Below are 22,614 nucleotides of genomic sequence, written 5' to 3' on the forward strand. Positions count from 1 at the left end.
CAGCCCCCTGCGGCTAGAGAGTTGCAAGCGGCTGTCTAGCAGAAAAAGCAGGGCCGGAGAGCCACGAACCCCCTGTGCTTCTCCTACTTGCTTTGGATAGGCGGTTGCCTATCTAGATAGGATTGCGCCCTTACCGACTAACATAGGTTGAATCCACAGATTAATGAACCTCCTTTAATCTCCTTCGTGTGATTTTGTTGTGATTTCATGTTGATATGTTATTTCTTATTGTAAGTGTAACATTAAAACGTTATAAAAACATGTTTAAAAACTTGCAGTGCAATGCAGTTGCCTTTGCACTAGACCCTATCAGCTTTTTGATTACAGAGCAGAACATACAGAACTGCGCTATAATTTTCACAGAATGGATACATGTTGAAAATCGTATCAGTCTCTTCTCCCTGATGCTGTGTTACTAATATTCTTGTCAAAAGATGACGTAATTGACTCTGTATTAAACTGTGCTTTCTCCTTTCATTTATTGCTGATATTCTTTGTGCTTTTCATGTTTTTGTATGTTTGTTTTTTATCTAAATAAAAAACATTACTTAAAAAATACAAAAGGTCACATTTCAGAGCCATAGCGCTGTGTTCATCTGTTGCAGTTTTGTAGAGTAGCATATGTGTTGGATCAGGTTGTTCGTTTATGGTACTCCTGACTAGGAATGTTGGAGAAATCCGCAGCAGAATCAGATGAGTTTGTATTTCAATGCATTCGAACAGTGGATTCCACAGTGTAATGGCTTTTCCTGAATGGCACAGATTCCATGATCTTGCAGACCAGTTTTTTTTTTTTTTGGAATTTTATGCAAATTTAGCTGTAGAAAATACATAAGATAAAAAAAAACACTGGCCAAAAATGCGCATTTCCTCCATAGGCTTAAATATGAAAATGCACTGGGGTATGTGTGCATTTTTGCAAGTGCAAATTGGTGCAAATGCAAATTGGTGCAAATTCGGGAAATTGGAAAAAATCTGATTCCATCAATGAGGCACCTTTTGCTCTGTCCACGCAACAGAGATGGAATGGATTTTACAAAAGCCATACATCCTGACTCCTGACCATAAATCTGGAACCACTGTAACTGTGATGCTACTTTGTGCATGTGAAGAAGTTGTGTGGAGAACCATTATGAAATTCGCAAACCCCAGCCATTGATTTCTACAATTTCAGCCAAACCATAACCCCCCTCCAAATCCTTCTAAAAACATTCACTAAGGGGGATAAGACCTCTCTGGCCACCCTGGAAAGTGAACACTGGAAGGAGGTTCTTTGCCCACACAAGCTTATGGCGCTATAAATATGTTAGCCATTAATATACCATGTTTGTTTATGCTGCAGCAAACTAACACAGCTATTCATCTTGAATAAGGATCAACCCAGGGAGAGAAGCAGGTAAGGAATCATGGACAGCGAACCCACAAATGCACACTGCCACCACATTTGATATGGATTTGCCATCTGGTTCCTTTGAATCGGCTTGTCATTACAGTTTTGCCTTAAAGCAACACCTGATGAGAGCTTGGGATCTGACAAAAGAATGTCAGTGTTTCCTTATGACCAGTGGGTGTCTCTGTATGGGAGCTAATTTTCTGAAGATGGTTGGAAAGGGAGACATTTTTCTCCCTCTCTCATAATACTAGAACCCAATGGGGTCATCCCATGAAACTGAATGGTAGGAGGTATTCAGGACTTCTTCACACACCACATAGTTAAACTATGGAATTCCCTTCCACAATTCACAGTGATGGCCACCAATTTGGATGGTTTTAAAAGGGGATTGGACAAATTCATGGAGGAGGAAAAGTCTACCAATGGCTACTAGTCCTGATGGCTATATGTTACCACCAGTATCATAGGCAGTATGCCTTTGCACACCAGTTGCTGGGGAACACGGGCAGGAGGGGGTCGTTGCACTCGTGTCCTGCTTGTGGGTTTCCCGTGGGCAGCTGATGGGCCACTGTGTGAACAGAATGCTGGACTAGATGAGCCCTTGGTCTGATCCAGCAGGGCTCTTCTTATGTTATGTTTCTTGATACAGCGATCTCTCTGGAATGTTTGGAACAGGAAAGTCATCAGAGTTTGGTGAAGGTGACACACTCTACCCCTGCCAGCTACCTCCCCAGCTGGGGATCATGGGAGTTGTATTCTAACACATCTGGAGGGCACCAGGTTGGGGAAGACCGTTCTAAATAAAAACCAGAAGAACTCAGCTTGACTTGGCCTTTTGCAATTCTAGGGATGTGCAAATTAGCAAAACTCAAGCTCCCTAAAGTTCTCCGAATTCCATATTGAAGCTCGTCCTGACTTGAGACCATATCAGATGGCAAGCTTTGTTTTTTCCCCCCTTGCACATGCAAATCTGTGCGTATTTTTGCACATGTTTGCATCAATTGTGCGCATCTTTGAAAGGTACGCACTCTTCTCCTGTTGATTAAAATGGGTTTGTGTGCATTTGTCAAAAGTATGCATTTTTCCATGCACATTTGTCAAATGTACGCATGCTGCTGAGCACATTTTGGGGTATGTGCAAATCACACCGCAAGCTTGGAAATGTACGGACTTTGACCGCAGATTGCGTCCGAGTCCCTGTTCAGTCTTGAAGGTGCAAATCGGGTAAATCTAGATAAAAAATGAATGGAAATGAATTTATCATACCTCCCTATGCACAGCTTGGCAACGCTGCAAAACTGACCCAGAGCTCCTCCCCAGGGCACCATTTATCCTAGGGCCAGCCCTGGGGCTTTGACATGTACCTAGCATGGGAAGACAATTAATTGGAGGAGCAATTTTGAAGAGAGTGTACTGAGATGCGTGGTATTGTTCGGAATGGAGTCTATTAAGCCTACGGGCTATAATGAATGCAAGGTACAACTTACGTAACACAACTAGACACTGACATAAGACCAAGTGCTTGGAGGAACAGCAAGCCACTTCTGGCACAAACCCCCCAGCATTGACAGCACGGATAAAAGCACTTCTGATTTGTTCTTTCTGCCATCTTTGCATCCTTTGTTTTGCGGCCTTCAGGCAGAGCTCATCTCCTCGAGAGCTTGCAGCTGCTCCCTTGTCAGAACATAGAGGCCTTGTTCATCTTTGCCTCAAGGACCTTCGCTGAATGCATAGACCCGAAGGCGATTTGCTGATTGCTTCTTTTCATCAGGAGGTCGCCTAATTCCTACCCAGAGGCCCACTATGCAGCAAGGGTGTCAATTATTGGGGGGGGGGGTATGCACACACACACCCCTCATGTTAGAAGGGTAGGGATATAATTTGCATCATTCTCGCGGTTATTCTGTGTGATCTTCTTACATGATTGGTCAGCAAATTCCCTGCTTTAGGGAGCAATCCTATGCATGTTTAGACAGAGAAAAGGCCTACAACTCCTAGCATGCCCCAGCCAGCAATGCTGGCTGAGGAATGCTGGGAGTTGTAGGCCTTTTCTCTGTCTAAACATGCATAGGATTGCGCCCTTCATCTTGTTTTTCCTCCCCACTGAAGCACATTTTCTTGAGTCCATCCTTCTAAGAGTTGCCTTCGACACTCTCTGCAAGCTCTCTACTTAATCTCTCCTTACCCATCAAAATGCTCAATTCGCCAGTAATGCAAATCTTCTTGGATTTCTGATTTTCCACACTGAGGCTGCAATCCTCTGCATATTTAGACTGACTGGCATGGCTGCCTGGGGGATGCTGGGAGTTGTAGGACTTTTACCTGTCTAAACATGCATAGGATTGCAGCCTCAGTCATCTTAAAAGAATGTTTAATCACTGTGCAGCAGGGGTTCACTTCAGTTGGGAACTCAGAAGCAAGAGCTTCCAAAGTTTGTCTAAACTTGTGCTATACATCAAACAAGCAAGCAGAACACCAGTTTCAAGTATTACTGAAACAAGATAAAAATGGATGGTTTACCTGACAAAACTTAAATATTCTCAGATCAAATACGGGCAAGGTGCAGACATAAACTATCTGGGGAGCAAATGGACAGAAACAGACAGGGAGAGGGGGCTTTATAGGCTTATTGCCAGCACAGAACACTGAAACCAAGACGGCTGCCTGAGTGGGGTTATTAGGTGGGAACACCGCCTCTTGGCCCAGTCCAGCCCCAGCGGGAAGTGACAGGGAGGAGCTTGTGCTGCTCGGGGGCAATTTTCCCCTTGGAGGCGCCCGACCATTTTATTGGATATGTTGTAATTGTAACTTTGTTATTTCATCGCTAGCCACCTTGAGCACTATTTTTAGTGGAAAGGCAGGATATAAATTTAATACATAAATGCAAGAAATAGTCTTTACTGTTTCCAACTAGTTTATGGACCACAGACTAAGTGGGTATACTGACAAACCTTGAGAAACTTTCTAAAGATAGCTCAGCACTTTTTTTTGTCTGGCTGTATAAGCCTGGCTTCCCTGCAGCCATAGTTTTTTCTTTGCTTGTTTTTATAAACATGCTTACGCAACAAATCAAATGTGTACTGAGTTGTATGTTGTGCGTCTCCTCCTATACTTCAGGTTGTCTGTCCTTTATAAGCGGAGGTTGATCTGATTTAACGTTTGTTTTTAGGCCACAATATTACCGTATACACATGTTACCTGGGAGTAAGTCCCATTGAACTCAATAGTGCTTACTTTTGAGTAGATGTGTACTTCTCCAAGCAGTGAGAAGTTCCAGGGGCACAGCACTTACCCAGGTTTGGTTCAATTTGGAAAGAGGTCATTGGAGGCTTATTGGGCATTTGTAACATCTGTCTTTATCTACAAACGAACAGGTTGAGGAGAAGTGGAAACACAACTTAAACCAAGCAATCTTGTGCTCTCTATATGTTTTGGACTGCAACTCCCACCAGCCCCAGCTAGCATAGCCATGGACCAGGAATTGTGGGAGTTGTAGTCCAAACCATCTGGAGGGCACCAGGTTGCCTAGCCATGGTAAACACTCCAGACATCCAAAGTCCACCACGTCCACATGGGAGCTCTGGGGAGGAGAGCCAGCACCCGAAAATGCTTACAGAGGCAACAGCCAGCTCAGTCTGTCTCAGGCTGCAGTCCCTGCTCTTCTCACACAAGGACACCTTGCCCCGTACCCTTGGCAAGAGCATCCAGATGACTCCTCCCTTCCGATCAACACCTGGACATCTAAGCTGCCATGGAGACACATCACTGGGGGGCTGTCAATACCCTTTTGCCAAGTCCATTTGCTAGTGGAATGCTCTTCCAATGGAGATCAGGCACCCATGCTCCCATACTACTTTTTCTTGATGCTGCTGGATGTTGCTTTTCAGGCAAGCATTTCCTGGCTGATGAATAAATTCCAACCGCAATAAAACATCTATTTTCTTTTGATGTAACTTTTTGCATGTTGTGCATTTATTGTACACCACTCTGGTATCTCTGAATGTGGAGCGGTTTATAACTATTGCAAGCCAGCCAGCCAGCCAGCCAGCCAGCCAGCCTAGGTATTCTTCAGGGCAACCCACATTGACAGCCGACAGAAATCTGATAGGGAACCCTTAAAATCCCCAAACAGGTTTTGAACAGAGTGGCAAAAAGCATCTGGGATAGCAGCTACTGAAATTTAACAAGTAACTGAAATTTTGAGAAAGACTGGAAGTGTTAAATTCAAAATGTTAGCCCCGTAACGACGCTGAAAGAAAATGGGAAGCTGGTTCTAAGCTATATTTTAACCTGTAGATATACAGAATTTTCAAATTAAAGAAGCAGTATATTTGTAACCGAATGTGTTAGGGTGCAATCCTATGCATGTTTAGACAGAAAAAGTCCTACAATTCCCAGCATTCCTCGGTAAAGAAAACATTTACTAAGGACATCTATCTATCTGTCATCGACATCATAAATAATAATCATGAGGATAGTAGCTGCCCACACAGTGTGGTGCTTTATGGTTCTAATAATAATTTTTTAAAATAGCATAAAATAATAATTTAAAAAAAAAACGCTAAAGTAATCTGCAGCTTCAACCTTGCACTTGAAATGGAATTTTCAAGTGCCCCATGTTAACTAATTGAACAGAATTTCAAATTAATATAGTGTTATTAATACAGCATCACAGCGCATGGCATTACAGAGTAACCAAACAAAAGACATAATCCCGCCCCAAGGAGCTTACACAGCGAATGAATGGGAACATCGAGCTTTCGGACTATGAAAGAGCCAATGGGAAGGAGAAGAACTCTCACCCATCGCCCGATCACTTTGGAAAATGCCCCGCCTCTCTCCTCCTGCTGCCCAGTCACAGCTTGGCTAATATCCTGATTTCTCCAGGCTTTCCTATGGGCAGCTCTAACTTCCGCCCTGGCATAAAACGGCATGAACAGGAGCCCAGAAGTTGGTCGGCTGTGTGAGTCTACTATTCTAAGTCCATGAACCCTGCCAAGTCTGTTCCGCCCCTCTAGGCAAGCGATTGCCAGTAGAAATCCGGCTTTGTTTTGATGGACAAGCACTTGCACCAATCATGGGGGTCCAGTAAGAAAATAGAACTGTGAATCACCACAGTGTGGGGAGGTGCCGTCCTACCATTTTGGCTTGATTACTAGCCGGACCTTGCCCTTTGAGGGGCTGATGGACCCACACAAGAGACTACAGATAACGAACCGGAAAAACATGTCACCATAACAACGTCGAGCCGTAACGCATTATCCGGAAGTGTCGCTCTCCCGTTTCCACTGCCAATCCCATTATGGAGTATAGCTTTAATATTGACTGAAACGGATCAACTTCCGGGTTTCGTTGTTCAGTCGTTCAGTCGTGTCCGACTCTTCGTGACCCCACGGACCACAGCACGCCAGGCCTTCCTGTCCTGCGCTCTCTCCCGGAGACTGCTCAAGTCCATATTCATTGCATCCGTGATGCTATCTAGCCATCTCATCCTCTGCCGTCCCCTTCTCCTTTTGCCTTCAATCCTTCCCGGCATCAGGATCTTTTCCAGTGACTTTTCTCTTCACATTTGGTGGCCAAAATATTGGAGCTTCAGCTTCATTATCTGTCCTTCCAATGAGCACTCAGGGTTGATTTCCTTGAGGACGGACTGATTGGACCTCCTTGCAGTCCAGGGGACTCGTAAGTCTTCTCCAGCACCACAGTTCGAAGGCATCAATTCTTCGGTGCTCAGCCTTCCTTAGAGTCCAGCTCTCACAGCCATACGTTGCTACTGGGAAAACCATAGCTTTGATTAGACAGACCTTTGTCGGCAAGGTGATGTCTCTGCTTCTTACTATGCTGTCTAGGTTTGCCATAGCTTTCCTCCCAAGGAGCAAGCGTCTTTTAATTTCATGGCTACAGTCACCGTCTGCGGTCATCTTGGAGCCCAAGAAAATAAAATCTGTCCCTGCTTTAAGCTTGGAGTATAGCTTTAATATTGACTGAAACGGATCAACTTCCGGGTTTCGTTGTTCAGTCGTTCAGTCGTGTCCGACTCTTCGTGACCCCACGGACCACAGCACGCCAGGCCTTCCTGTCCTGCGCTCTCTCCCGGAGACTGCTCAAGTCCATATTCATTGCATCCGTGATGCTATCTAGCCATCTCCTCCTCTGCCGTCCCCTTCTCCTTTTGCCTTCAATCCTTCCCGGCATCAGGATCTTTTCCAGTGACTTTTCTCTTCACATTTGGTGGCCAAAATATTGGAGCTTCAGCTTCATTATCTGTCCTTCCAATGAGCACTCAGGGTTGATTTCCTTGAGGACGGACTGATTGGACCTCCTTGCAGTCCAGGGGACTCGTAAGTCTTCTCCAGCATCACAGTTCGAAGGCATCAATTCTTCGGTGCTCAGCCTTCCTTAGAGTCCAGCTCTCACAGCCATACGTTGCTACTGGGAAAACCATAGCTTTGATTAGACAGACCTTTGTCGGCAAGGTGATGTCTCTGCTTCTTACTATGCTGTCTAGGTTGGCCATAGCTTTCCTCCCAAGGAGCAAGCGTCTTTTAATTTCATGGCTACAGTCACCGTCTGCGGTCATCTTGGAGCCCAAGAAAATAAAATCTGTCCCCGCTTTAAGCTTGGAGTATAGCTTTAATATTGACTGAAACGGATCAACTTCCGGGTTTCGTTGTTCAGTCGTCCAGTCGTGTCCGGCTCTTCGTGACCCCCGTGGACCACAGCGCGCCAGGCCTCCCTGTCCTGCGCTCTCTCCCGGGGCGTGCTCAAGTCCATGTTCATCGCATCGGTGATGCTATCCAGCCATCTCATCCTCTGCCGCCCCCTTCTCCTTTGCCTTCAGTCTTTCCCAGCCTCAGGGACTTTTCCGGGGACTTTTCTCCTCGCATCAGGTGGCCAGAATATTTCAGCTCCGGCTCCAGGATCGGTCCTTCCAAGGCGCACTCAGGGCTGACTTCCTCGAGGACGGGCTGGTCTGCCCGCCTTGCAGCGCAGGGGCCTCGCAAGCGTCTCCTCCAGCGCCACAGCTCGAGGGCATCCGTCCTTCGGCGCTCAGCCTCCCGCGCGGTCCAGCTTTCTCCGCACTGGAGCGAATGTGAGAGCTGCCCATAGAAACCCGCGGAGAAGAAGTCGGGCGGCAGCGCATCGCCGCCGCCACGCACGCCGGGCCGCAGAAAAGGCCGGGCGTCCGGCTCCCACGGGCCGGGCTTCTTCCGATGCGAGGGGCGGCCCTCGTCCAGTTGCTGGCTTTCTTTCCAGCCGCTCCGGAGAAGGCTCCTGCGGGGCGCGGGGCCTGGGCCGAGGGAGGGCCGGGCGGGGGCGTTATGGGGCGCTGGGAAGCAAGCCAGGCCCGCCCCGCCCGTGCAACGCAGCTGTAGCGTGGACGACACTGCGGGGGCGTCGCCGGCCACCCTCGGCCACAGCCCGCCTCCCCGGCTTGCAACGGGGGGATCCTGGCGCCGGCAGGGAATGCTTCGCAATGATTTCAAGCTGAGAGGCGCGGCCACGCGAAACAGGAGCCGAGCCGGGGCAGGCCTTCCTCGCCACCTTTGCGCTCTGCGCGCAGATCCGCCTTTCGCTCGGCCAGTGGTCTCCGATGTGGGCCCGGAAGTTCCCAACCTAGACAGTGACGGGCTTCTCTGCGTATTTCTATGGGGCCCTTAGAGGCGGCGGCGGCGGCGCCCGCACAATGCATCCGCTCGTCAACCTAACTTGCTCCTGTGGGCGCGGCTTCGCGGCCCTGTTCGAATTGGAGACAGCAGCGCCCCCGTCTATCCAATCGGGAGCCGAGCTGTGTCCGGAAGCCGGAAGGGGCTCCTCCGTCGGGTTCCGCGTGGTTTTGCGTAGTTCCACCCACGTGGATGCGGAGGCGCCCAGGCGCGAGGTGGGTCCCGGCCGGGGATGGAACGAAGGGGGCGATTCTGGGGAGGGCCCCTGGGGCAGCCCCAACCTGGTGGCCTCCAGGTGCGTTGGACTGCGACTCCCAGCCTTTCTTGCCAGCATGGGCGTGATGGGAGCTGCAGTCGAACACATCTGGAGGCCACCCGATTGGAGGAGGCTGCCCGCAGGCCAAAGAGCCACCGAGATAAGCCCGTGTGGCGCAGCGGCTACAGTGTTGGGCCGGGAGTCGGGAGATCCGGGCGCTAGTCCCCACTCGGCCGTGGAAGCTCACTGGGTGGCTTTGGGCCAGCCACAGACTCTCAGCCCAGCCTACCTCACAGGGTTGTTGTTGGGAGGAGAAAACGGAAAGGAAGAGGATCATGTATGCTGCCTTGGGTGCCTTAAGAAGGAAAAAAGGCGGGATATAAATAGAATAAATAAGTCTTCCCCGATGGGGTGCCCTCCTGATGTGTTGGACACAGCTGGGAGTTGTAGTCCAACAGATCTGGAGGGCACCAGGCTGGGGAAGGCTGATCTAGTTCATTTCCAACAGCACCCAGCTAGATTCCTCCAGGAAGCCCATGTTGGCAGTTGCTTTCCTGGTGTTGCCCCCCACTCCCCCTTGCCCCCTGGCAATTGGCGTTCAGGGCCATCTGCCTCTGGACACAGAGGGTCCTTGTAGCCATACCGACTAACAGCCATTGATAGATCTCCATGCATTTGTCTAATTTTTTTTTAGCCTTCTATAAACCAGTGTTTGTTAAAGACGGTACTAAAGAGCATGGCAGATTAAAGACTCACATTCAGAATCCTGCGGGGGCATAAGGAGAATTGTGCTGGGTGAGACAAGGACTAGAATATCACACACAAAAACAGAGCTAGCCGTACTGGTCCATGAGTCAAAACTCCAAAATCCTGTCCAAAATCTCCATTTAGGCAATATCGTTATTTGTACCAACCAAAATGCAAGAAAAGATTGTGCACACTTTTGGGCTCTCCAAAATTCTTCATCAGGTTGGGTGGTATAAGAACCAAGGGGTAGTGGAAGAAACAGAAAAGTTAGGCCAGATTGTATGGCTGTAAGGTCCTATCTTCTGCCTCATCTTTATGTATGGAAACATAAGCTACTAGTCCCTTAGAAGGCTTGATTTAAAAAAGCAGGCTAGTAGCTTTGTGTGGGTGGGTGGGTGGGTGGGTGGGAGCAGACTAGTCTATATTTACAAGACTGATTCACTTATCATTAACTGTAGATGTCTGAAGATGCAGAGAGAGGTGAAGATCTGGAGAGAGACGAGGGTGATGTGGCTCTCACCAAGGAGGGGAGACCACAGGGGAAGAAAAGGTCTTCAGCCTCTGAAGGCATCTTGCAGCCGGTAAAGCTGTGCAAGGCGGAGCTGTACAAGCCACCCACCAACGAAGAACTGAGCCGCCTGAAGGAGACGGAGAACCTGTTCCATTCCAACCTTCTGCGCTTGCAGGTCAGGCTGCGCTGGTGAAGCTGCCTTAGCAGGGCATGTCTGCTCCTTTGGGTGGGATTCCTCTTACTTAAAGATCCTCCATTTCTTGTCACACATACACATCGTGGCACACAAGCCAGGCTGCATTCCATTGCATGCGAGGAGCAGCATTGTCAGGAGCGCCCTAGCTTCCTCTTGCAGTCCCCACCAATAGCCAACTCAGGACACAGATGTCGAGGAATTCTTTCCGAGACTTTATTCCTTTATTACTTTATGACTCTTTCAGATACTAATCACTAGTGACTAAGCAAGGAACAGCACTGGGGAAAGATAGCAGAGTAGCCTAAGCTCCAGGTAAGGCAGTTGGTCCCCATTTGAAGGAGAACCACGGGAAGACCCTGAACTTATGGGCTAGGGAGAGATCCTCCCTCTTCCCTTTGGGTCCTCGGGACGTGACCGTTGTTTGTGCGCCAAGCGAGCGCCAGGCCTCCTTTCCGCGCCATCCATCGCCGCTCCCTGTGTCTGCGCCAAGCGTCCAGCAAGCCCCCCTCCAGCGCTCTCTCACTGCCAGGGTCACTATCTATCCCAGGAATGCTGGCAGGAGGAATCTCTGCCACTGCTGTGCTTGTGAGAGATGAGCGAGCTCCTCTCCCACGGATTGCTGTTCCTCCTCAGAATCAGAACTGTTCTGGGGCTCTATTGGCTCAGTTTCCACCCTGACAAGCGTCGCCTGTGGGCGCTTCCCAATCGTTCCTTCCATCCAAGGAGTCACTAGATGGCTCTTTCCCTATGTTTTACAGCGCTGCCCTTACCTCCCCTAGCACAGGCTCCTGCTCCCGGTGACCTGACCCCCCCGGTCCTTGGCCTTTCCAGCGTCCACCAGAGGATTCTGAGGAGGACGAGGTGCAGGCTACTTCCTTGGGGGCCTTGTCCAGGGCCCTCCGGCCAGAGAATGCAGCCCTGCCATCGTCCTCTGGCTCAGAGGATGAGTCCCTGGCAGAACCTCCATCTCTCCAGCCTCGCAGAAGTCTCAGACCACAAAATCAGGCGAGGGCCCTTGAACAGTTCTAGTCAGCTCTTCCAGGAGGGGCGGAGCTGCCCACACTGCAGGTCTTGTCAACCTACGGGAAAACTTGAGTTGGCTCTAGCTCCCTGCTGCCACAACTTCCTCCTTCTGTCTGAGCAGGAGAGAGTTCCAGCCAACAGGATTCACTTGGAGCTATCCAAGGTCCTACTTTCTTCCTACCTTGATCTTGCTACCAGCTTCCCCTGTGGACCCTCAGGACTACAGAACAGGACACCAATCACCCGTTGACTCTTCAGAACTCGTCTTTCTTTCCCAGTTTAGATTTTGTTGCCCCAAGTCTCATTTGCATAACCTTCAAGCTTCTCTTTTCTCCGTCTCCCTCACTTCTTCTCGCAGGCTCTCCCCCCACCTTCTCTCGTTTTACACAGCCTCTGCTGCCCTCTGTGACGGCTCCTTCACCCCCATCCTCCTCCTTGACCTCTGTGATGCTGGTCTCTGTATGCCTGCTGCCTTCCCTGGTGGCACTACTGCTCCATCTCTCTTAGGCTGCAATCCTGTGCACACTTACCTGGGGGTAAGCGCCATCGAACTCAGTGGGACTTACTTCTGAGTAGACATACACAGGATTGCAGTGTTGATCACAAGTTACTGTGATGAGTTACTTTTGTCCCATTGTGTACCAGTATTTGGCACAATTTCACCGTGCTGATACTGCACCATAAGCCTACTCCCCCTTACCAATTCACATCACAAGCCCTCACCCCAATTTCTCCAGACCGCTTCTCTGACCTATGCGTTTCTTCCTACATCAACCTTCCCCAACCTGTTGCCCTCCAGATGTGTTGGAATGCAACTCCCATCATTCCCAGGCTGTCCTGCTGTCTGGGGGTGATGGGGGTTCTAGTCAAACATGCCCAGAGGGTGCCAGGTTGGGAAAAGCTCTCCTATGTGCTATTATGATGTATGTTTCTTCAATGAAACCTTTCTGGGGACATTCTTTTTGTTTATGTTTCCTTGGTGCTTAAAAGTTGATTAAAAAAACAAGATGGTAAAGAAAGTCCTACTGACCTGATCACCCCCATGAACCCTGTCCCTGTGATCTTTAATACAGTGTAAGAGCACAACATAATAACTGACAATCGTTATGTTTCTGAAGGCCATTTCATTTGAGGAGGGAGGGGTGGTAAGCAGACCTGACCTGGCCTTATCTGCACCTTCATTGCCCACATAGCAGTCTCTTGCATCTCCCCAGCCCAGCTCTGCTGAATGCAGATTGTAAGTTCTCAGGGCTTGCACTGCATCATTTTGATGCTCTGTGCAGCCCTTTACACTGTGACAATGGGGTTCTAAAAAAAGAACAAGTGGCATGGGAACAATAATACCTTACAATTCCTTGTGTCCTTTTCTCCCTGTGCAGATAGAGGAGCTTTTAAAAGAGGTGTCGCTCAAGGAGAAGAGGAAACGGAAAATCGACTCCTTCCTCCACGAAATCAGTGCCTTGCTGAGCACAGTCCCAGAGGCTCCAGAAAGAAATGTACGTCCAAGATGCACGCAGTTTACAGTACAACACTCTGCACGTTTACTGGGATATAAGTCCCATGTGCTCAATGAGGCTTTCTCCCTAATCAGCGTTGTTATGATGGCAGCCTTAATCCGGCTTTAGCAACAAGTGATCAGCTGTGGCTAGCATTCCAAGAGCTTCTTGCTATGACCTCAGGGTTAGGGAGGAACAGGCCTTGGCCAGATGGCCTGTGGTGTTTCTAAAGACAACTGAGATGCTGCATAGGTACATAGGAAGCTGCCTTATACCGCGTCAGACCGTTGGTCCGTCTAGCACAGTATTGTTGACACTGGCTGGCAGCGGCTCTCTAGGGCTTCAGGCAGGAAATTTTTCAGTCCTACCTGGAGAAGCTGGGAATTGAACCTGGAACCTTCTGCATGCAGAGCAGGGGCTCCACCACTGAGCTCCAGCCCCTCAAGCTGCACATTTCACAGGCAGCTGCAGAGCTCAGGCTGTGGATGAGTGGTGGATACCGGGCCTGGCATGGTCTCCAGATGATGCCACGTTGGCCATGGATTTGACAGTCCTGATGTTCAGGTCTGTCCCTTGAAAAAGGATCATGGTAGCCCCTTACCTCAGGGACGAAGAATCTCCGGTCCGCGGACCAGATCCAGCCCATGGAGCCCATCTAACCCAGCACTGCGCAATCTGACTGGCAGTCCCTCTCCAAGCTCTCTGATATCAGGAGGGCTTTCCCAGTTCTGTTACCCGAGATCCTTCTTCAGCTGGAGTGCCTGAGGAGGACTCTGCCCCGGACCATCTCCTCTCGGGCTGCAACCGCCTCCCATCCAGGTGGTCACAGTGTTATTTTACCTCTCCCCCCTTCTCCCTCTAGATCACTGACCAGTCCTGGCTGCCGAAGGGGGTGAAGGTGCCTTTCCTGCAGCTCCCGCTCAGCGTGAAGGGCAGCTTCCGCTTCCTGCCCCCGGCGGAGGTGAAGGTGGTGGGGAGTTACCTGCTGGGCACCTGCATCAAGCCCGAGATCAACGTGGACGTGGCACTGGTCATGCCCAGGGTGAGTGGTGCTCGCGCCAAGGAGCGGCAGGCGGAGATTTCCTTCTAAAAATAATGGTGACGACAGCAACCACTTGGCATTTATACTGGCCCTGTTCGCACGTAATGTCAAGCTATGATGGTTAGGCCTTTTTTTGGCTAACCACTGTGGCTTAGCAGGTCATGTGAGGAGAGAAAGCCATGTTCCCCGTGGTTAGTAAACCACCTTCACTAACCACCCCCTGGCAAAAGGGTTAAGGGCCCCGGGGTAGCTTAACGTGTCATCTGGCAGGCTCCCTGGTGATTAAAATGGGCTCCAGAGGACTTCCAGGCCATGACCATAGAGTCCACTGGCCAGAGCGTCCACCGCTGTGGGCGACACTCCAGCTGCTGTGGGCTTTCTCTATGGTTTCTGCAGCCATTCCGGACACTGGAGCAGCCGCCTGGCGCCTGTTCGCACTGTGGAGGATGATAGGATCAGCCTCGGATGGCCTTCTCTCTGTCCCATCGATGAGGACAGCTAGGCTGGTGAGGACAAGGGAGAGGCCCTTCTCTGTGGTGGCCCCCACTCTGTGGAACTCCCTCCTAGGGAACTCCGCCATGCCCCCTCTTTAATGAGCTTCCGCCACGCACTGAAAACTTGGTTGTTCACGCAGGCATTTGGGGTGGGTTAGGGTATTTTTAAATAATGTTTTCATGTATAGTTTTACTGTTTTAAATTGTACCATTGTACATCGCCCAGAGTGGCTGGGTGACTGGCCAGATGGGCGATTAAGAAATTTCATAAATAAATAAATAAATAAAAATTGCTAGGTAACTACGGAGGGGGGTGGGGTTAGCGGAACCACGCAGCGTCGCGCGGTTCCCGGTTGTGTGACGGGCGCGCACATTTTGCTTCGCTAACCCCCACCCCTTTGTAGTTACCCAAACCACCCTCTCCCCCTGCGTGTGTGAACAGGCCCACTGAATGTTGAAAGTGCTTTGCGTACTCTGTTTTGGTGTTAACCTCACAAAAGCCCTATCACGTAGGTCCGTATTATCATTAACTCTATTTTAGATGGCGGGGCTCAGGGAGAGAATGACTTGCTTAGGGCTGGAATCGGATGATGGACGCCTGTCTTTCTCTAGCATGACTGTTGTGGTACAGGTGGAGGGAATGACTGCAGAATCGGCCTGAAACACAACTGTCCTTTAATTCAGCAGACACAGAAGTGAAATACTTAGCAGGATCTCCACCCACAGTTGCTACTCGCAGTTCTACAGGAGCTGCCAAGGTTCCAAACAATAACTAAGCCACAGAACCCCCCACGCCCCCAGGATACGTAACAACTGTCCAAAGTATTGTTACTTGGGGTCAAGAGGACTCGGGAAGTCACATTCTCTCCAGTCAGACCTTTGGTCCATCTGGCTCAGTATTGTCTCCGCCAGCCTTCCCCAATCGGTGCTGGGGGCTGTGGCAGCAACAGCTCTCCAGGGTTTCAGACAGGGGCCTCTCCCAGCCCTACCTGGAGAGGCTGGGAATCGAACCTGGGATCTTCGGCATGCCAAGCAGGGGCTCAGCCACTGAGCTCTGTCTCAGGGCCTGCAGAGCCAAGGAACGGGTGGATTCGTTCCCACAGCCCCCTGCTCTGCGACGGATGCGCAAAAGGGCGGAAGGGCTTGCTGGTCACCTTGGAATGCCTATGAACCTAGAACAGGGAGGAGGAAGATACTGCTGAGCTTTCGTCCTTCCCCCCAAGGTGTGGTTTCCCCAGTGTAAAGCTGCTCCTCGATCCCCCCCGCCACGCTTAACGTAATCTCCCACCTGACTTACGTGGTTGTCCATTTTCAGTGCCAAAAGACATACTTGAATGTAACAAACTGAGTTATACGTTCCATACATAACGGCAGCGGTGGTGAACCTCATAGCCTGAGGGTCGAATTCCATTTCATGCTCGGGGGCTGCATTCCAGAGGTGGGCGGGGCCACCGGGAAAAGTTTGGGGCCAACATACCCGCATATTTTAGCTGCCAGTGACTAAGCCTTACGAGAGGTATGTCAGCCTTTTAGAATGGGGGGAAACTGCGCAAGAGCCAGGGAACCACCAAATGAGTGGGAGGAAAGGGGTGAGGCCAGGGGAAGAGGCGTAGCTAGCTGGAGAACCCTTGAGGGCTGGATTGGGATCTGGGGTGGTCTGGATTTGGCCCCCAGGCCTGAGGTTCTGCACTCCTGCATTAAAAGCGGCATCATAATGTTACATTTATATTATATTTATAGGCTGCCTTTCTTCCACGATAGAACTTAAGGCACAGAGAGCGCTCCTAGGAGGTCTCCCGCAGATGCGGGCCAGATCCAGACCTGCTTTGCTTCAGCCAGGTCACTGCAGGATCTGCTTTTAGATGAAGTGTTGGGACCAACATGTGCAGTGTGTGTGTGTATTTTGGAGAAGTGCCACATCTGTGCCCCAGCTATAATTTGTGTTAATTTTTTTCGAGTGGCATATTTTATGGACAGCCTCTCTCTCTCTTCTCAGGAGATCTTCCAAGACAAGGATCCCCTTAACCAGCGCTACCACCGCAAGAGGGCTCTCTACTTGGCCCATGTTGCCCACCATCTGGCCAAGAACAAGCTCTTTGGCAGCGTGAAGTTTGCCTACATGAATGGAAACCATCTTAAGCCTGTTGTGCTCTTGCAGCCGCAAGGTGAGGGTGGCTTTCTGCATGACTGGTCCAGACCGTCTCTCATTGATAGCCCATTGTATTCCCAGAGAGGATAACTGTTTTATGCAGTAGCACGTCCAAGTAGCCATTAAGAGTTGTAATGGAAAACAAACCAAGCAGGAGCCCACAGTGTGACGCTGCAGCACAAGAGGCCATTGCATTTTAGGTTTGCATGAACAAAAGCATTGTTTCCAAGACTTGGGAAGTTCTGGTAGCTAATTTTCAGCAGGCATCTGTACTTTCTGGGCTACAGCAGACTTATGCCCGAGATAAGTTATACAGCAGACTTATAGCGAGAGCAGCTGCAGCTGGAGTAGGTGGCAGGAGTAAGGAGAACTCACACCCTTTATATGTTGGGGGTGGGGGGTTACAGGCCTAATCTGTTGATACCAACATAATTGGCGAAAAAGTGGGGGTGCAGGTCTCAGGGGCAGATTGATTTGAGAGGGGAGCAAGGGCCCCAGCTGTGGAAAGACAGTGGAACTGGAAAGGTTGGGGGTGGCAGATGACATTCGGAGGTGGAGGATGGTTCCTCTGTGATAGACTCTGCATTGGCGTGGAGTCAAGCAGACAGGGAGGAGAAATAAATTTTATTTATTTATTTCATTTATTTCATTTCTATACCGCCCAATAGCCGAAGCTGTCTGGGCGGTTCACAAAAATTAAAACCAAACAACACACAATAAAACAATTTAAAATATATAGAACATTAAAACCACAATATAACAATACAACCACAATAAAACCTAGCAGCAGTGCAGGAGTTTAAAATACAGATTTAAAACAGCAAAGCTAAAAATTTAGAAAGCTAAAATGCTAAAATGCCTGGGAAAATAAAAAGGTTTATTACCTGGCGCCGAAAGGAACACAATGTAGGTGCCAGGCGAACCTCACTAGGGAGCTCATTCCAGAGCCGGGGTGCCACAGCAGAAAAAGCCCTTCTCCTAGTAGCCACCCGCCTCACTTCCTTTGGCAGGGGCTCACGGAGAAGGGCCGCTGACGATGATCTTAAGGTCTGGGCAGGCACATATGGGAGGAGGCGACCCTTCAGGTAACCTGGCCCCAAGCCGTTAAGGGCTTTGAATATTAACACCAGCACTTTGAATCGGGCCCGGAAATGGACTGGCAGCCAGTGCAGCTGGAAAAGTACTGGCGTAATATGAGCTCGCAGGCCAGTCCCTGTTAACAATCTTGCTGCCCTATTTTGGACCAGCTGAAGTTTCCGGACCGTTTTCAAAGGCAGCCCCACGTATAACGCATTGCAGTGATCCAGACGAGAAGTTATCAGAGCATGGATAACTGTAGCTAGGCTATCTCTGTCCAGATAAGGGCGTAGTTGGTATACCAGCCTAAGCTGATAAAAAGTGCTCCGTGCCACTGAGTTCACCTGTGCCTCAAGTGACAGTTCTGGATCCAAGAGCACCCCCAAACTACGAACGTGATCCTTTAGGGGGAGTACAACCCTCTCCAGAACAGATTGAATATCACCTAGCCGGGCAGATGAACCACCCACAAACAGTACCTCCGTCTTGTCTGGATTGAGCTTCAGTTTATTGGCCCTCATCCAGTCCATTACCGTGCCCAGACACTAGTTCAGAACAGCCACTGCCTCACCTGGTTTTGATGAGAAAGAGAGGGAGAGCTGGGTGTCATCCGCATATTGATGGCACCTCAGCCCACACCTCCGGATAACCTCCCCCAGCGGTTTCATGTAGATGTTAAACAGCATGGGGGATAAAATAGAGCCCTGTGGAACCCCATGGCACAATTGCCATGGCACAGAGCAGTAATCCCCCAGCACCACCTTCTGGAATCGACCATCCAAGTAGGAGCAGAACCACTGTAGTGCAGTGCCTCCAACTCCCAACCCAGACAACCAATAAAATAAATAAATAAATAAATAAATAAATAAATAACGGTGAGCCTCTATTGTTCTAGTGTAAACTGTTACATAGGAAGCTGCCTAACTAAGCATTACCTGCTGTCAGGGTTCCCCTTATGACCTGGTCTCCTGAGCAACTCCTTAAGGATCTTTTGAGTCCCACCTTCCTTCTTTTACATTTCCCCTTCCCAATAACGTGGGAGTTAGGCTGTAGGCATGGGGTGATTGACACGCCAGACCCTTGAGGTTTAACCACAGCAGTTTACTGGTAAATTAAAGCAAGCCAATCACAACTAAGGGTATTTACACAATAGAGCTGAGTGATACAGAAAGCATTAAGAGAAAATAAAAGTTGCAAACTGCACGTTCCCTTCCCCTAGCGGTACTTGGACTTCTCCAGGCTGCTCCTTCCTGCTCACTCTTCAGATTCTGCTCTCACTTCAGGCTCTGGCTGTCTCTGCTCTCACGGTCTCTCTCACTCTCTTTATATACTCTCCTCCCTCAAAATTGGAAGTACTGCTCCAAACCTGAAGAAATGAAACTTAAGTGGAGAAATCAAACTCCTCCTCCTCTCAGGGTTACCTGCTCCTAGCAGAAAACTCCAGGCCTCCCAAGTCTGACCATTTTTCCCTTTGCCTCTGTAGGCTTCAAACCTTCACACCATTACACCATGGTTGCTGACTCCACTAATGCAGGGGTGCAGAACCTCAGGCCCCGGGGGCCAGATCTGCCCGTCTAGGAGTTGCCGGAAGGCCACACCCCCTTCTCCCTTCCCCCAGACACCTATGGCTTGGTGGTTTCCTGACTTATGTACTGCTTTTTCCCCATTCTGAGCGGTTGAAATGTCTCTCCTTAGGCTGGCTTATAGGCAGTGAGAGCTTTAAGCTAGAATATGCTTGTATTTTGGCTCCGCCTCCTTTGCCTTTGGCCCCGCCTACCACTGGGATGCAGCCCCCGGGAACTTCTCTGAAATGGAGTTTGGCCCATGGGCTGAAAGAGGTTCTGCACCTCTGCTGTAACAGCTGTTTCTCCCTTTTACCTCTGTGCCGCTCTTGTTTGACTTGTGGGGCTCCAAGGTAAAACAAAACCAAAGCAGGGAAGTGTGTGTGTGTGTGTGTGTGTGTGTGTGTGTTGGTCAGGGTGACAGAAGCTTTTCACAGAATTGGCATTGATGGCTTTCAGCCATCTAGCTTTCAGCTCTCCTGATCTCATTTTTTCTTTCTTCCTGGGGACTCACAGGGAAAGATGCCAAGACGGTGACTGCCCGGCTCTTTGCCTGCCCTGCCCAAGGTGTCTTCAGGCCCAGCCGCCTGCATCCCAGCAAGAACAACGTCCGCACTGCCTGGTTCCTGGAGAAAGACTCACCTGTGGCAGGTATGACAAGAAGAAGTGGGAAGGGGCTACGGGAAGGCCTAAAACTTTGGGCGTATAGAAAAGGATAGCTGGACTGGGTCAAGGGTATGTCTATGCCTCGCCCATACCTTGTCCACACAGATCAGCACCTTGACTCCTGCCTCTGGCCAGATCCAGGTGACTTGGGAGTTTATGGAACTCACTGCCACCGGATGTGGTGATGCCACTCACTTAGGTCATGGTCGGGCAGAAAGTAGATCAGGATCCACTGGTAAATAACAGGCAGTTTTGCAGTAGATCAGCCAGGATTTCCGATTCTCAATGGTGTAACAATACCAAAAACAGACGCTTTTTATTCGGTGACTAATTAAGCTACTAATATCAAGAAAGCTTGTGGGGGTGGGGGAGGAAATAGGAGTAGGTTTTGTGCATGCAAGGATGTGTGTAGGCTCCGGTTCTGCTACTGAAAGCCCATCCCTGGGCTGAGCATGCGCTCAGAGGCACCCTTGGTCTGCATTTCTGGCTTTGCTTTCCTGAGCCACTATTTTGCCCCTAGCTCTAGCTGGTGGGCCTTGGGGTTGTAGTGGGGGAAACAAAGTCAATCCCGCAAGCTGAAAGTCTCCCCACTTCTGGCTTACAACCGTAGCCATCTAATGGTGATAGGAAGTCCGCATATATTATAGTGAAAATGCCACAATTTAAAAGGGGCGGGGGGCGGGACTGTGCTCCATATTCAGAGGTTGGGGCTCAACGGCTCATGTGCTAAACATTCTTCTTTCCTTAAAGATCCAACATGGAAGAAATTATGTTTCATGCTTGAGAGTGACTTGTTTTATCTTAATTCATCTTTTCGTTTCTCTTAAAACAAAAAAGCGGTGTTATCCATTTCCATTTTCTGTCCTTTGACATTATCTGATGGAGATTCTTGCCTATGAAAGCTCATGCCACAAAAACTGTATCAGGTTTTAAGATACCACAGGACTCTTTGTGGATATGTCGAATTGCTGTTGATATTCCCATAACTGGCGCATTTGTCTGTTCCTCTTGACATTCTGCATAGGCTATTTCCCAAGCTCTGCTTCCCCTTCTGCTGAAGAGGGAGTTAGCCAGGGAGCCTCCATTTTAGATTTGAATGTTGGGTTTGCTCTGTTGGAACTGTTGTGTTGTTGCCAGCCGAGAGAGGCCTCCGTTTGGGTGTTCCCTCAAGTTCCATTTCTTGCTTGTTTCCTTCCCAGGAGCAGCTGAGCCACCAACGCCCCACTACAACAATTCCATTTTGTGGGACCTGGTGATGGAGTCCAACCTGCTCTTCCTCTCTGGGGCAGCCAGCGGCTTTCAGGGCATGCGTGATGGCGTGTGTCTCCTCAAAGTTTGGCTGCGCCAGCGGGAGCTCAATAAGGTAATTGGGTCCCAGGCAAGGGAGGAGATCAAAGCCACCTACCTCACTTAGTCCCAGAAGTTGGCTGTTGTGGCAGGAGGCAGAATTGCCGGGCTATCAAGTGGGGTTTCTTTTGGGGGGATGTTTGGGGCACATTAAAGCAGCACTTCAGATTCTGTGCTGGCTTTCTAGAAGCACCATTCAAGGAGGTAGTTTTGACCTGTAAACACCTGTGTGGATTCTATATTTCCCCCGTACTCCATATAAATAATACAAAATAGCCACGTGTACATGATTTCCCTACCTGTGCATACTTTGTTCTGCAGTGTTTACAATCTGATGGACTACCTATCTTAGTATGAACCTAATCGGTTCCTCAGACCGCCAGAAGATGCCCTTTTCAACACACGCTCAGTTTTAGAGGTCCGCTTGTCGGGCACACTGGAAAGGGTATTCTCCTGTGTTGCTCCCAAACCCTGGAACGCGCGCCCGCTGGAGTTGCACTGGTCCTCATTCTCTCTGCGTTCAGGAACCGAGTCAAGTCTTTTTAATTTGGCTTTTTAAGTTGCTGGGGTTTTTAAGGTGTTTTTTAAGGTTTTACTATGTCCTAATTGTTTATTATCTCCATTTTTTGTAAACCACCCTGGTTGCTTCCAGAAAGGCAGTATAGAAATGAAATAAATAAAATAACAGTCTTGTATGATTGATTCTTGTTTGGCTAGCTCTGGAGTGTGGAGCAAGCAGTTCTGCAGGGCAGTGAAGTCTTGCCTCCCCAGCACCACCACCAACAGGAAGCCATTTCAGCCATTTGTCTAGCAACGCCCACACACTTTCAAGCATATCTTTGCAGCCATAAGGGCTAGAAACTTGTTTTCAATTAAAAAAATAATAATGTTGAATTTTGCATCTGAAACCACATTCTGTGGTATTTCCGAGTTCCTGCAGAATCACAGCAGGCATGGAGAGACCTGTTCTTACGGTCTCCTTTGGTTT

General features: G+C 49.4%; 1 protein-coding gene across 2 annotated transcripts in view; it reads left to right on the forward strand.

Annotated features, from left to right (window-relative positions):
- The first annotated feature begins 8,104 nt into the window (after nucleotides 1–8,104).
- NOL6 (nucleolar protein 6) overlaps nucleotides 8,105–22,614 on the forward strand; it is an 81,467-nt gene continuing 66,957 nt past the window's right edge. The window contains exons 1-7 of one of the 2 annotated variants that reach the window (XM_084832814.1): nucleotides 8,105–9,275; nucleotides 10,522–10,749; nucleotides 13,173–13,289; nucleotides 14,152–14,331; nucleotides 16,822–16,990; nucleotides 20,130–20,264; nucleotides 21,479–21,642. In XM_084832814.1, coding sequence (XP_084688940.1) covers nucleotides 9,081–9,275; nucleotides 10,522–10,749; nucleotides 13,173–13,289; nucleotides 14,152–14,331; nucleotides 16,822–16,990; nucleotides 20,130–20,264; nucleotides 21,479–21,642 — 1,188 coding nt within the window. In that variant the 5' untranslated portion in view covers nucleotides 8,105–9,080. Of the gene's footprint in view, nucleotides 9,276–10,521; nucleotides 10,750–13,172; nucleotides 13,290–14,151; nucleotides 14,332–14,365; nucleotides 14,838–16,821; nucleotides 16,991–20,129; nucleotides 20,265–21,478; nucleotides 21,643–22,614 lie in introns of those variants that run through there. The other variant, XM_084832815.1, reaches the window with a different exon arrangement.

The sequence above is a fragment of the Heloderma suspectum genome, chromosome 2 (assembly GCF_057233095.1).
Source record: "Heloderma suspectum isolate Gila_16-S chromosome 2, 16-S_ref, whole genome shotgun sequence".
NCBI lineage: Eukaryota > Metazoa > Chordata > Lepidosauria > Squamata > Helodermatidae > Heloderma > Heloderma suspectum.